This window comes from Tenrec ecaudatus, chromosome 11, assembly GCF_050624435.1.
Source record: "Tenrec ecaudatus isolate mTenEca1 chromosome 11, mTenEca1.hap1, whole genome shotgun sequence".
Taxonomy (NCBI): domain Eukaryota; kingdom Metazoa; phylum Chordata; class Mammalia; order Afrosoricida; family Tenrecidae; genus Tenrec; species Tenrec ecaudatus.
In genome coordinates, this window is record NC_134540.1 from 6,385,662 (window position 1) to 6,399,924 (window position 14,263).

A 14,263-nucleotide genomic window follows, 5' to 3' on the forward strand; every position below is an offset into this window, starting at 1 on the left:
GGAAGATGGAGTAAAGTTCCTCAAGGAAATCTCATAGGGCAGCCCTTATTTCCCTTGGAGAATGAGCAGGTGCATGGTCACAATGGGGGTAAATTCCTCAGGGCCACCTTCCTGGCCCTTTTCCCCACCAATCCAGTTTTCAATGTTCCTCAGACTCCTACATAATGGACTCCTGTGATTACCCAGTGTCCTTTGAGAAAATCTCACAGGGACACACCCCCCGCCCCCATTGGGAATCACCAAGACAGGAAAGAGTCGCCATACCTTCCTGACCCACCCGCTCTGCCTTGACTTTTGCTGGCCCAGCAGAAGCCACTGCTGTCTGGACCTTTTCTTTGAAGGTGCTCCACTGAGACTAAGACGTGTGAGCTCCTGAGAGGGCTTATCTACAGCCAGCCATCCGCCGATCACAGAAACGTTCCAATAAACCCGAGCATTGTGCACTAGATCCCTGATGGCAATATTTCTTGACTCGACCCTCCTATCATATTCTGGGGAAGGCAAACCGAGTAAAACTCGAAGTAGTTGCCAGAGGTTCAGCAGTTTAGGGGTGCAGGGACGGGCAGGGTGGACTAGTTGGGAGGGCGGATGACTGTTAGGGACAATACCACACAATTCTAGTGGTCCTGTAATGTGGACACATGACATTACATTTTCATCCAAGGCCACAGGACTGAACCACACATAAAACTGAGCCAGAATGTAGCCTGTGGGATTTAGTCAGTGATGACTTATCAGTTGCTGTTAAAGTCCCATCTGGTCCGTTCCGACTTATAACTCCTCTATGTACAAGAGCATGAACCACGACCTGGTGCTGGTCCATCATCGCCATGTGCACACCCATCATTGCGGTCACCATGTCCATCTAACAAGTTGAAGGGCTGCCGCGCTTCCGCTGCCTCCCACTTTACCAAACATGATGCCCTTTCCTGGGGATGGACCTCACTCAAGAAGATGCCCAAAGTATGTGTGACACAGTCTTGCCATCTTCACTCCTAGGGAGCATTCTGGCTGTATCGGTACTTTATCAATATGAGGTTGTAAAATTAAAAAAAAACTACCAGATGAACACAGATGCTGATTGTTGGGGAAACTGTGTGTGCCTGTGTGTGCGTGCGTGCATGTGTGTGTGTGCATGTTGGAAGCGGGCAGTTGGTAAGAACTCAATACTCTGCTCAATTTCCCTGCCAATGTACACTGCTCTGAAAAGATAGATGCTGAGTTGAAACCCAGTCACCTGGGCAGGCTCTCCTGACACAGCGGTCCATTGTGTGGGAGACAGTGCGTGGAGATTCTTCTGTGATGGTGTGCTACCAACACAACTTGGAACTTGGGTGTTGATTAAACCAGTTTGGATTCATTGAGAAGCCACTCTCTCCCACCTGCACCAACTTTACCTGCACCCACTTTGAAAGTCTGAGTTTAAGGAACATCTAACATAAAACATCTGCCCTCATGGGGGGTCATTGGGCAAGAACTCCCAATCAGGGCGAGGCCCTTCCTTATCAGGGAGGGTGTGCTGCTCCCCCTGGCGGGGGCAGCCGCCCCAGTGGCTGTAGATCAAGTGTGGACCGCAAAGAACACACGGGTATCCGGCACACACTGGGGTTGTTATCAAGACACTGCCTCTGCACACACACACACACACACACACACACACACACACACACACACACTCCTTGGCTTGGGAGATCTGGAAAAGGCAGTGAATCAATACAGCTTACGTTCCAAACACTGGGAGGTGAACACTGAAAAATGGTTTTAACTGCCCACCTGCAGACCACTGGATCCTGGGGCAGCTTGCGGGAACATTGTCTAGGGTAGTGCTGACCATGGGCCACCCGGCCACTGTCGCCCCATCTCTGTGTGTCTTTACAGAGCTCTTGGGTTCTCAGAGAACAGTCGGGGCCCAGGGTCTTTCCCGTGGTTGCCTTGGTGTAAATGTAGGGAATGAGGAGAAGATACGGTGAACCTATGAAAACTGGGGGCTGGGTAAGGCGGAAACCTGTCAGAGATGGTTAACTCAAAAATGTCCCACTCAGAGTGACAGAGAAGCCATGAGAATGCAGCTGCCAATGGCAGACAAAACACGTCAGTGCCATCGCCCCCACCCCTGCAGGTTGCACGGCATTAGCGTGTGTATGGTGTTTGGGAACTGCCCCTAGTGAGGCTGCTGATGATACCGATGCGGGCTGGGTACTCACTCAGGACAACATGGATTTGCTCGAGGAAGAAAGGGAAGTGACTTTTAAAGACAAATCCCGGGACTGAAAACAGACAGTCAATGGTCGCCGGACAAAGTGGGAGGGAAAGGGCTGCTCGGTGCCTTTACTTCCTTCCCCACCAAGAAGCAGCCTGGTGATCGGAGGCAGACTCTGGGGACACAAGCCATATCAATCCATTTCCCAGAGAGCAGTCTGTCACTTCTGAGGCAAAGAAATAAAAGTGTATTTTACAGATCTGTACACAATAGCAAATGGGGACCCTTTTAAGGGGGTGTCTTTATGTTCATTCCAACTTGTTGTGCCAAATTTCCAAATGTATAAAAACCTACACACTGGTGACAACGACGAAGCCACGTGTATTCAGGTTTACATGCATACGTGTGTATGTGAATGTATAAATACTCATCAAGACAGAGGACCGTCCATCAAAAAATGAGAAAGTAAAACAATAACTTTTACCATATGACCTTAATATTTTTCTTGTTTTTATTAACAAGTCACCTGTAAATTCAGAAATACCATTAAAACTAAAGATTAGTCTAGAGCCAAAATACCTCATTTAAATTCAAAGAATGATTTTTAATCAGGTGAATATTTAATTTTTTTAAAAGCATCTCTTAGGGATTTGATGTTTTAAATACTCACGTTTCCACATAAAGAAAACAACATTAAAAGAAAATATCTTAAGAAACAAAATAAATAAGCACAAAGACCTTGGCTAACTTAAGTAAATGTTAACTAAGCAAATGCTCGGTTTTCCTGCAGACATCTTCAGCAGAAACAACTAGTGAGACCAGAACAGTTGGGGATTTTCATGCCTGTAACGTGCTCCCCAACTGTAATTCCTACTTCTCTCTCTTGCGACAGACTCCTAGATGCACATAAATAATGTGTGCTTTACAAGTTAACTGTGTGTAAAAAAAAAAATCAATCAAAAGCGCTAAAGGACACCAAGAAGGTCAGAGGGGCAATGCCCCCTCTGTCCTCGTGCAGGTCCAGGTCACGTCCCCTGTCCCCTGTCTCGCACAGCAGGTACACCCTCCGGTGGGGGGGGGGTATCATAAGAGGCAGGGCAGGGGGAACAAACACTCAACCACCGAGCCAAACGTGGAGCGGCCACGCCGCCAACCAGGACAAGGGTCAGCCGCGAGCCCGAGCCCTTGCCTGCGCCGGGAGACAGAGGGGCACGAAGCCGGACAACGAGTCGCTTTTCTGCCTTGCCCCAGGGGGAGGGGAACCCACACCTGCAGGGGGGAGACCGCGCCCAAACGGCAGCACCTCGGGCCCCCGCCCCACGGGGTCCACTCACCGCGCAGCTGGGCCGAGGAGCGCGGCCGGGCGCTGTGCCGGTTCCTCGGGGTCGGTCACTGAGCGCAGGGCGCCGAGGGTGACTCCGCTCCCGTGATGACAGCCAGAGGAGGAGACTCTGGAATCTCTAGGTGCTGTGGACGGAGCACGTGGTGGAAAGTGACCACGGAGGAAAGGCTGCGCATGAATCTAGGTCGTTCCGAGCCTTCCCCGGGCCGGGCCGGTGCGTCCGGCTGCGCGGTGGCCGGTGTCTCGGGAGCCCTCTCCCGCACGGCGCTCTCGGGCTACGCGTGACGGACCGCCAAGCATTTGCTCCTTGTCTGGCCTCAGTGGCCTCGGCCTCGCTCTTGGCCGTCCAACGTCCTGTCCCCGGACGGACGGCAGGCAGTCCCGGTGGCTTTCCCGAGGCCATGAGTCCGCGCTGCGCCTCCTCCACGTGTGTGCTCGCGGCGTTTCCATTCTGCAAACGACGACAAGCCACGGTCCGAGGGAGGTGTCTTCGCTTTCTACTCGGGTCCATTACCTCAGGACTCCTGTCCGCCCCGCAGGGACTCGGAGCACATGTGCTCTACGAAGCACGGCGCTCGGAAAGTCACCGATGGTTCAGGGAACCGGCCAGGTCTGTAGGGCTGAGGTTGGAGCAGTGCCACGTGCTCTCGTTTATGGGACAATCAGGAGGGGCGGAGGGGAAAGCAGGCCCGTCCACACGGGGTCTTTCCACGGCTACTTCCCAGGCCTTCAGAGCGCCAGCGACGCCAACCCTCTGACGCGAGGGGGCGGGGCCACAACCCACTGACGCGAGGGGGAGGGACCACAACCCTCTGACGCGAGGGGGCGGGGCCACAACCCTCTGACGCGAGGGGGCGGGGCCACAACCCACTGACGCGAGGGGGCGGGAAACACAACCCACTGACGCGGGGAGGGACCACAACCCACTACCGCGAGGGGCGGGGCCACAACCCACTGACGCGAGGGGGAGGGACCACAACCCACAGACTGAGGGGGCGGGGCCACAACCCTCTGACGTGAGGGGGCGGGGCCACAACCCTCTGACGTGAGGGGGCGGGGCCACAACCCACTGACGCGAGGGGCGGGGCCACAACCCACTGACGCGAGGGGGCGGGGCCAGGCAGCCCCAGCGAAAGGAGGCCAGGTCTGCAAAATCTCAAGTGCGCATGCTCCCTGAGGCACCGAAGAAGCCCATCTTTCTCACCTGGTGCACACACTGGCGTCTGCCGTCAAGAACGCGCACGTGGGTGCGTGAGTGAGTGTGCCGTGGCCCGTGAAAGGCCGCAAACAGCGTCCTGAGGAGTGTAAGGTCCCCAGCGCAGCCACCACCCAGAGCAACAGAGCCGGGGGCCCTCCTGGGAGCCCCTGCCGCACCTGGCACCTACCAGCACCCCCAAGCCAACCGACAGGAAACCCACAGCGAACAGCCCAGCGGGTTGAGGAGAACCCGATGGCAAGTTTTCATCATAAAAACCCGGAACGCTGTCATGGCTGCCTCTGAGACATGTGGGGGAAAGAAAAAGGCCTTCCCTGGATGCTGGACAGCAACTGCTTGTGAACTCAGCGTATTCTTTGTGGGCTTTCTTCAGTTAAAAACAAATAAATTCACGAGCCGAAGCAAAGTTCTCCCATATCAATTTCTGAGATGCATTAAGCCAATTAAAATCCTCCCAGGGTGTCTTCGGGTTTTAACTTCTGTCATCTACGCTCAGAAGAGAGGCGGGGGGGGGGGGGGGGGGGGGTGATTTACAGCACTGGACAGTCAGCGGATTTGACTTGAGTTGTTGGGGGAGGGGGCAAATGTAGACGTTTCCCTCAGGCAGGATGCTAAGAGGCTTTCTGCAGTGTCTAACAAGCTGCATCACACGTCGTCCGAAACCAGCCACAGCCGGTGGGTTGCAACATAGAGAATCGGGGACATCGTCAAATAAAAATTTGGCTCTACTATTTAAGCCTAGGTGACCCAATCAACATCAGACACGTCATTTGAAAAGGCCAACGCCAAGATAGGCTATGAGTGGTCCCATAGATAACTCTGCTCTTCCTTTTCCAGGCTGCTTCCTTCTGCTTCCTCCCTGCTGAGCTGGGTGCCCACGCAGGACTTCAATCCTAATCTTACTGGGTAGCTGATAAAGCCTCTAGCTCAAAGGCTGTAGCTAATGTTCAGCATGCACAATGCGATTTTTCTTCAGCGCCCCAGCTGAAAACACACGGAGTTCTGTGGTCGGCGTCCATCAAGGGCATGCCCAAGTATTTATTTAGACTATGCTAACAGCAGTGGGGCTGAGAGAAACAAAAGCTGTCATGTAAACAATTCAACAGCTCACAGCAGAGATGGTGGTGGTAGTGACAGTGACAGTGTGGGGAGATGATACTAAAAACTCTAATCATCGAGTGGGCTCCTTCCAGTACATGGTAGTTGAATCCTACAGTGTTCCACTAGCAGATTCAATATTTCACCCAAACTCTGCGGACAAAATAACGAGTACGACGCAAATCCATGTTTGGCGTGAAACTGACGCTGGTCCCTCAGGTTACAAAGACTTGAAGGAGGAGAAGACAAACAGCAACAGATGGGAGTGAGGAGTGGAGTACCATTTTGATAGTCTCGGATGCACTCTCTCTGCCCCCCGCTATCCTGGCCGGAGAGGGAGAGAGTGAACAAGTGATATGAGTGTGTGTAGTGGCCAGGGACACAGGGTTCTTCTCCTCAGTGACATCTAATATCCTTTGAGATTGGTTGAATTTCCCACCCCCTTAAAGTGAAAATCTGTCCAATAAAAAATTCCAAACCTATTTTGAAAAAAAAAAGTGCAGCGCATCTTCACATTTTATAAACAGAACACGAAAACGAGCAAGGTGGCGAGACGTTCAGGCGGATCCAAATTCCACCATCCACTTCTCGTACTTCTCCAGATCGGCCGCTGAGACGGACTTGGCGATCTTCTTGAGGGCCAGCTCGAAGTCCCCTGTGGTGACCGGCATCTGCAGCTCCTCCTTGGACAGCGCACGGATCTCCTCGGGGGTCAGCCCATTGATCCGCCGCCTCATGGCCATCAGCGAGGCGTCCCTGAAAGCACATGCCCGCCCCCGGTCAATACAGGCTGGTGGTGCCAACGCCTTTCAACACTCTCGACTGCAACCACGCTGGGACAGGCATCCATCCCACCGCGAACCCCTCAAAGATCACTGCATCTGTTTTCAGGATGCTGCTTAGAATCTTCCAGAGACTTCCTGAGAGTTCCAGAGTCTAAGTCGGGATGCAAAGGACGTAAACACAAAAGGTAGGCTTAGTGGACCTGGCAGGCTGGGTCAGGCTGCCACAGGGCTGGGTTTTCTGCACCTCTCAGAACGCATTACCCTCGAGTCAATTCTGACTCATAGCAACCCTACAGGGTCGAGTGGAGCTGCCTCTTCGGGTTTCCAAGGTTGAGAATCCTTATGGGAGTAGAAAGCCTCATCTTTGCCCTTGGGGCAGCTCAGACCTCATGGTTAGCAGCCCAACATGTAACCCACTAGAGCTCTTTCTTCTGCCCCTGGACCCCATGAAAGGGGGCCAAGATGTTTGGGAAGCTAACATTGAAATGCGCATCAGGTTTATGCTAGGAGAATCCGGAACAGCGCATCAGTTTGTTGCCAGCCCCAGGGGTGAGGGAAGAGCTGGGAATGTAAACAGCTCCGTGGGGTGTGGACATGGAACTCCTAGACCAGGGACTATGTGGAGCTCTTGGCATAGTGGTTACGTGCTGCACGGCTTTCTGCTCCGTCGGCAGTTACAGTCTCGGAACCCCCCAGGGGCAGTCTAGCCTGTCCTACAGGGTCACTAAGGATCCGCATTGACTCGATGGCAGTGAGTTTTTTAGTTGAGAGGGTTAAACCCTGCTTTCTCTCAATCCCATTTTCAGCTCTGTTCTAATCCGCTGCAAATGATGATAATTCAGAAGAGAAGGGAAATTCAATTAGTGTCCCAACCAAAACCAAACCAACCAAAATAGTAAGTATTTTAATTCTTTATAATCAGAGTGTCGAAATACTGCCAGCTTACTGTATGTCCCTGAATAGAGACACACATAGAAAACTCCGAGAGGGAAACCTCAGGGAAGTAGTGTTCCAGCTTTAAAGAAAAGCTTGCTGTCGTCATTGCTGTGTGCCAGCAAGTCAGTCTGTCAGGTTGTGACCCTCCATGACAGAGTGGAAGTGTCTCCGTAAGGCTTGCTGGCTGTCATATTTGCGGGAGTCGACTGCAAGCTTTTTCCCCCTCGGAGTCATTGGGTGAGTTCGAACTGCTGACCTTTCAGTTAGCAGCTGATTGGTTAACCACTGTGCCAAAAGGTTAAAAAAAAAAGTGAGCTAGGTAAGAACTGAAAGGAAAAAATATTCTTCTTAGCACTAAATGATGTGAATTGGCTAAAAACGATCTCAGTAAATTGAAAGGGAAAGGAAAATGTGTAAGTAAGTTATGAGGGGTGTGATAATTGGGTTTTGTGTTAACGTGGCAGGGTCAAGATTCTCAGTGGCTTGACAGTCCCACGATGTGACCTAGTAAGACGCATTCAGCTCCAGGGTGAGAGCTGCTCTGGGTGGCCAAGCAGTTGTGAGACTAGCTAGGTGTAAGGCAACCCACTTACTCGGGTCGCATCCGTGATGCAGTTGAAAAGGGTGTGGTTTACTTCCCACATAAGGATGCTGTGGGAAAGTCTGTTAGGTTTTGGCTGGATCTGGATTCTGCCCTGGGCTTGTCAATCTACAATTCTTGGACTTGCACCAAAGGCCCGCCATATTGCCTGTCAATCCCAGGAGCCATCGACCTGCCATCTGACCTTGGGTTCATTCACCTACCTCTCCAGTCACGAGCTTGACCTGCTGTCCTTTGATTCATCTGTTTTTACAGCCTGTAGTGTTCCTACCAATCCTAGGTGCATCAGCCCCTGCAGCCTATCAGCCCGGACAGAACCCCAGCCTAACAGCTGACTCACAGACTTGAAACTGGATTGGACTTACTTGCTTCCGCAACTATGTGATTTGTTCTCTTCAGACACACACACACACACACACTCATGATTCTGCTTGTCATGAGAATCCAGCCTAATCCAATCCAAGGGGGTTTCAAAAAGTTCATGAAAACTGACCCTGAGACCTGAAGAACTAGAAGGTGCCTGGCTACCACTACCAACTGCTCTGAAAAGGATCACATTAAAAGGTTCTGGATAGAGTGGGAGGAAGATGTGGAATAAAATTCAAAATGATAAAAAAAAAAGGCTTACTGGTTGGACAGACACTGGCAGAACCCTTGAGACTAGGACCCCTTGGTCACCCTTCAGCTCTGGGACTGAACTCCTCCTGGTGGCTCAATGGTTAGCCAAATAGCAGACATGTCTAAAGGGTCAACGGTAACCTTAGGGGGGATACAGTCCTCAGCATTCTCCACCACTGGAAATCGTGGGGCAAGCATCTGCCCAAGGGCAAAGTTAGCCGGGCTCAGTGAGGAGGAGATGGGGTGGGTGCAGAGCACACAGGAGGAAGTGGGGGAGTGGTGTTGCGTTGAGGGGCTCGCTATGAAGGAGATGAATTGTCCCATGTAAAACTCATGATCTGCCTGTAAATCTCCACCCAGTTCACAGGGGAAAGTTTTCTTTTTAAAGTTTGAGAGAAAAACAGAACTAAATGATAATGGAATTTCTTGCACAATTTTTTGAAGCCCCTCACACTGCTTTCATGAATTTTGTTCATCAAAATAATGCCAACCGGTCCTAACGATCGCACTTTATGGCTCCAATATAGTCCTGACTCACCAGAGGCCATCAGAATTTCTATTCCCTGGAAAAGTATCATAGTTTCTTAAAAATCAAAGGGCCAAACAGGACTAAAGTGATAGAAGTCAGTCATCTAAAGTAACCAGTGAGTTTGCACAGGGAAGAAAGAAGCCCAGTAGGAAAATCACTTCCAGGCATCAAGACACCACCTTAACGGTAACTACACAAACTTGAAGCCCCATCCTCAGGCCAAATCTATAGTGTCTGTGGCAGTTACATCATCTGCCAACTTATGAAGGGGCAGAGTCCAGCCTGTCAATCAGGTCATAGCCAGTGAGGGCTCTGTGTGGGCATGGCTTTCTCCTGAGAATTCTGGGAATTCCTGTCTTCCTCCCTGGAGGCAGGAGACTCTCCCTTGCTTGACTTCCTGCTGATAAGCCACATGCAGACCCCTGATGGAACCAGAGCCCTGGAGCTGGAGAAGCCACGTGGAGACCCACGCCGGCACTGAGATGTTTCCACCGCCACTGGATCCACAAGACTTTCCACCCACTGGCGGTGATCTTCCTGCATTTGGCTTCATTTCATGTGTTGAATGAGTCTGAAGAGGAAATTATACACTGGTATCAGGCATATGGGCTGATATCAGACTTAGGGACTTGATGTGGACTGGGCTGGGATGTTTTAATAAACAACGATTCTGATATAAACTTCTCTCTTACACGGATATGTGTGTCTTGATTCATTTCTCTAGTCAACCCGGGCTCACACAGTGGCTATCTCCGATCAGTCAGAGGCTACCTGCACACGTTCGTTATATCCGCGCCAGAATACCCCTCGATCTTCTCTGCGATGTCGTCCAGTTGAATGTCAGGATCCAGCTCAACCTCTCGAAGATTGATCTTCAGGAGCTCAGCTCTTCCTTCTGCTGTTGGGAGAGTTTGGGTTACACGAGTTACTTCACAAATCATGTCCCCGAGAAACTGCAGATCCACAGTCAGGGCAAGGGTGATGGGTGGAGAAGAGTGGACCAGCATTAGCAGGGTGTCATGGCAGACGCAAGGACCCACTAGGTCCCTTCCCCTGCACCCTGGCTGCTGTAACTGAAAGCAGACCCAAAGCTGAAGCTTCCTTATTGAACGAGAGGGGGCCTGCGATGGGAGCCGAGGAGCTGAGAGCCTTTCTTAACAACAGCAACACTGACATCGCACCATCGTAGATGTTTCCAGAAGAAAGTACTGGTCTAGTTTTATGAAACGGGATGCACCTCAAGGAAGTATCTGTGAATTCTTTGGCTCACCTTCTTGTTTGGCTCAGAAGCCTTTCAGAACTCTGTAATGGGTCATTTTTAAGAGTCGAGTGTCGTCACCTTGTGTTTGTTGGTTTTTCTAGAAATAGGCAATTGGTACAAACGCTTATTAATGCATTCTCTACTCAGAGAGCCAGCCTGTGGGCACTTGCTGTCCAGGATGAATGAACTGTATACTGTGTGAAGTTAAGTCCACTAGATAACTTTGTAAATAACCAACAGTGTTTGGCTAGTTCCCTAAGTTTTAGTGGCAAATTGGCTTCCGGGGGCACCCTAAAGTAACATACAATTGTCTTAACTTTCTCCCATTCCCTGAGACATGAAAAAAAAAAGCCCAATTAGTGTTCCCATTTTTTATTGTGTAAATTTTTGTACCTACAAAAAAGGGGAGTGTACAAATAATCAGTGAACACCCATTTACCTTTCATCTGGATCAGCGGTTCTCAACCTGTGGGTCAAGACCCCTTTGGGGGGTCGAATGACCCTTTCACAGGGGTTGCCTGATTCCTACCAGTAGCAAGATTACAGTTATAAAGTAGTAATGAAAATAATTTTAAGTTGGAGGGGGGGTCACCACAACATGAGGAACCTGGGTCACGACATTAGGAAGGTTGAGAACCACTGATCTAGATCAATGTTTTCCAAACGGGGCAGTACTACCCCCAGCAAGGGGTAGGGGATGGGGGGTGCTGAAAAGATCCGGGGGAAGCTGTAATGCAGAAATTTACCCTTTATCCTAGGTTATGGGTTATAATGTGAAGAGTGTTCAACTGACAGGTCGCCGAGTACTTTTCCTGGCGAGGAGGCCGCAGGCCAGAGATGTTGGGAACCTGTGATCTTACGGAGCCTGTGCCGAGAAACAGCGACTTCACACGCTGAGACTTTCGTTTAATGATTCTATCACAAAACTTCTTTCCTTGCCCTCATTCCCTCGCATATTGAGGATAAAATAAAGCAGATGAACCTAGATGTATATACTTTAGTAACTTAAGTACATAGAAAATTATTTCATATGAGAACAAACCACTGAGATTTTCATTTGAGTGAAAATTGACGCAATTTTAAGATTTAAAATTGACTCAATTGCTGCTTGACATTCAGGAGCAATATTTTAAAATAGTTTATAGGTTTAAACCTAGTAATCTTCATAGCTACTTTAAATAGGTTTATTATGTTATGATCTCTATTAATAACACCCAAACCCAGAGCCGTCACGTAGATTCCAACCATAGTGACACTGGCTTCCTAAGCTGCAGCCTTTCCAGGAGTAGACAGTCTCATCGTTCTCCCTCAGAGCGGATGGTGGGTTTGAACCACCAACCTTGTAGTCAGCAGCCTAATGCTTAATACACTGCATCAGCAATGAGTTCTATAGAGAAAGCCCTATTCTAGAAATGAATGGAAATTTCTGTGGGAGTATCAAAACCTTCATGGAAATATTCCATCTTCTAATTCCATTTTTCCCATTAACTTGTGGATGCCCCTTCATATATTAAAATGAACAGGATACATGTTTTGCTGTTAGATGCCATTGTGTCGGTTCAGATTCAGAACAGCCCTAAAGCAGAGAGAATTGACCCCAGAGCATTTCCAAAACTTTAAATCTTTACAGAAACAGACTGGCAGTTCTATGATTAAGTGGTGTGTGGGTTCAAACCACCGACCCTCTGGTTGACAGTCAAGTGCTTCACCACTGCGATAGGAGGACTCCTTGCTAGGATGTAGGGCAGGCAATATAAGACAACATCCATAGCCTAGAAATCTATTAAGTGTGTTATACAGTCAATGTATAGTCACAAGAGTGAGCAAGAGACATGGTAGAAATTGGTTTAGAAGTGATGAAACAACTAGTACCAGACTTTCCTCCTCTGGTGAACAAACATAAACCTAGACAAAATATAAGAAGCAACTGTTTTCCCTCGTTAAACAACAGGGGACAAAGAATTATAAGATGGCCTTTTCTTAATTGTGCTAATAACGTGCCTTCCACAATAAAATCCTTTAAAGGAAAACCGCACAGCCCAAACTCCCAACAACAGGGAGCTGACAATAGACACTGCTAGACAGGTGACGCAGAAAACAGCACCAATGATCAAGGAAGGGAAAAAATAGTCGAGAGAAACAGAACCTCAGGTGATCCAGATGTTAGAAGTGGCTGACAAAAACCATAAAAGCTTATCAGTGATCTATTCTGTTGCTAAGTAATGAATTGTAAAACTTAGTGGCTGAAAACCCAATTGATTGTCAACCCAGTTTCTGTACACGAGGAATTGGGCAGTGGCTCACCTGGCCCCTTCTGGGTTGGTGTTTCTCAAGCGACTGACTCTTCATGCGAGCTGGGATTTGGTTACAGGTGCCACACTCACCTGGAGGAGGTGGTGCTGATTGGTCGTAGGGGACTCTAGCTGCTCCCAACGTTGGCTTCTCACAGCATGACCGCTGGCTCCCCCCAAAACGGATGAGCTGAAAGCCAGGCGGAAGCTACCCCTTCTTTATGACCTAGACTTAGTGGGTAGACAGCCTCATTTCTGCCTTACTCTACTTCTCAGAAGTACATCTATCCTATGGTGCGATTAATTCCTGTATTTGGCCTCTGGCCTTGGTTTGTGGATCAATCACCTTAACAGATTCCCTAAGGAATAGCCAAGTACGCACACTGGACTTCGACATCAGTGGTTGACACCACTGGGTCCTTCGTGGAAGAAAGAAGAGGGCCTGCTCTTGTGAAGATTTACAGCCTCAGAAACCCGACGGACAGAGGTCTGCTATGAATTGGGTTGACTCCGTGGGGGAGGGTTGGATCTGGTTGGGTCCAACTAGAGGATCCCTGGTGGCCCAGTGGCTTAAGCATGAGGCTGTCAGTTCCTGTAAAGATTGATAGCCTAAGGTTCTCCTGTGTCCTACAGGCTCTCTGAGACTGGATCAAGTCGATGGCAATGGGTTTGGGCTTTTGGTCTGGTTAAGGAGCTACATATTAGGCTACATATTAGGCTGCTAATCCCAAGGTCAAACAGTTCAAAAGCACTCGCCGCTCGTAGGGGGAAAGATGAGGCTCGTACTCCCAGAAAGATTGACAGTCTCAAACGCCGGCAGAGGCAGCTCTACTCTGTCCTGCAAGGGTCTCAGTAAGTCAGAATTGATTCGATGGCAGTGACTGTGATTGGTTTAAGGAACCCACTCGTAATCAACAGTGAACAGTCTTGCTGATGAAAATCCTGAAGCCTGGCACCTTAGGGAGCTTTTCTGTCGCCAGAGAAAGCCAGGTACAGAGCTGCAGGATTGAGAACGAGGCCCGAGGTGGATCCTGCGTTGCAGCCTCTTACCCATTATACACCACGTAAACTGTTCAGTACAGCCTGTGAGCGCTGAGAGACATTACTGCAGATGACTGAACCCAGGAGAGAGAGAGTGCCGTGGACAGTGGGGGACAGTGAGGCTCAAAGATAATGGAGAAGCTGGAACGTGGAGATGTTCCTGACACCTCCGCCTCGGAATAAGCTTCATGATGGCTCTTAGTCATGAAGTTACCCACCGATTTATTCCCGGAAAAATCCATTAAACATTGTCTGCCGAAGGGTGGACTTCGAAAAAGATAAATAAAATCAAGAGATGGGGAGTCCTGGCAAAGCACTGAAAACTATTTCTAAAAATGAATGTTC

At 49.7% G+C, this 14,263-nt stretch overlaps 1 protein-coding gene across 4 annotated transcripts in view; it reads right to left on the reverse strand.

Moving 5' to 3' along the window:
* The window catches only part of KATNAL1 (katanin catalytic subunit A1 like 1), a 91,329-nt gene that overhangs the window by 13,641 nt on the left and 63,425 nt on the right, over nt 1-14,263 (reverse strand). Inside the window, exons 10-11 of one of the 4 annotated variants that reach the window (XR_012786853.1) lie at nt 10,097-10,223; nt 3,535-6,612 (exon numbers count right to left, since the gene is read on the reverse strand). Coding sequence is in view for 1 of the 4 variants with exons in the window: in XM_075562812.1 (XP_075418927.1) it covers nt 6,414-6,612; nt 10,097-10,223 (326 nt within the window). In the remaining 3 variants the exon portion in view is untranslated. Of the gene's footprint in view, nt 1-2,559; nt 6,613-10,096; nt 10,224-14,263 lie in introns of those variants that run through there. The other 3 variants (XM_075562812.1, XR_012786855.1, XR_012786854.1) reach the window with 3 other exon arrangements.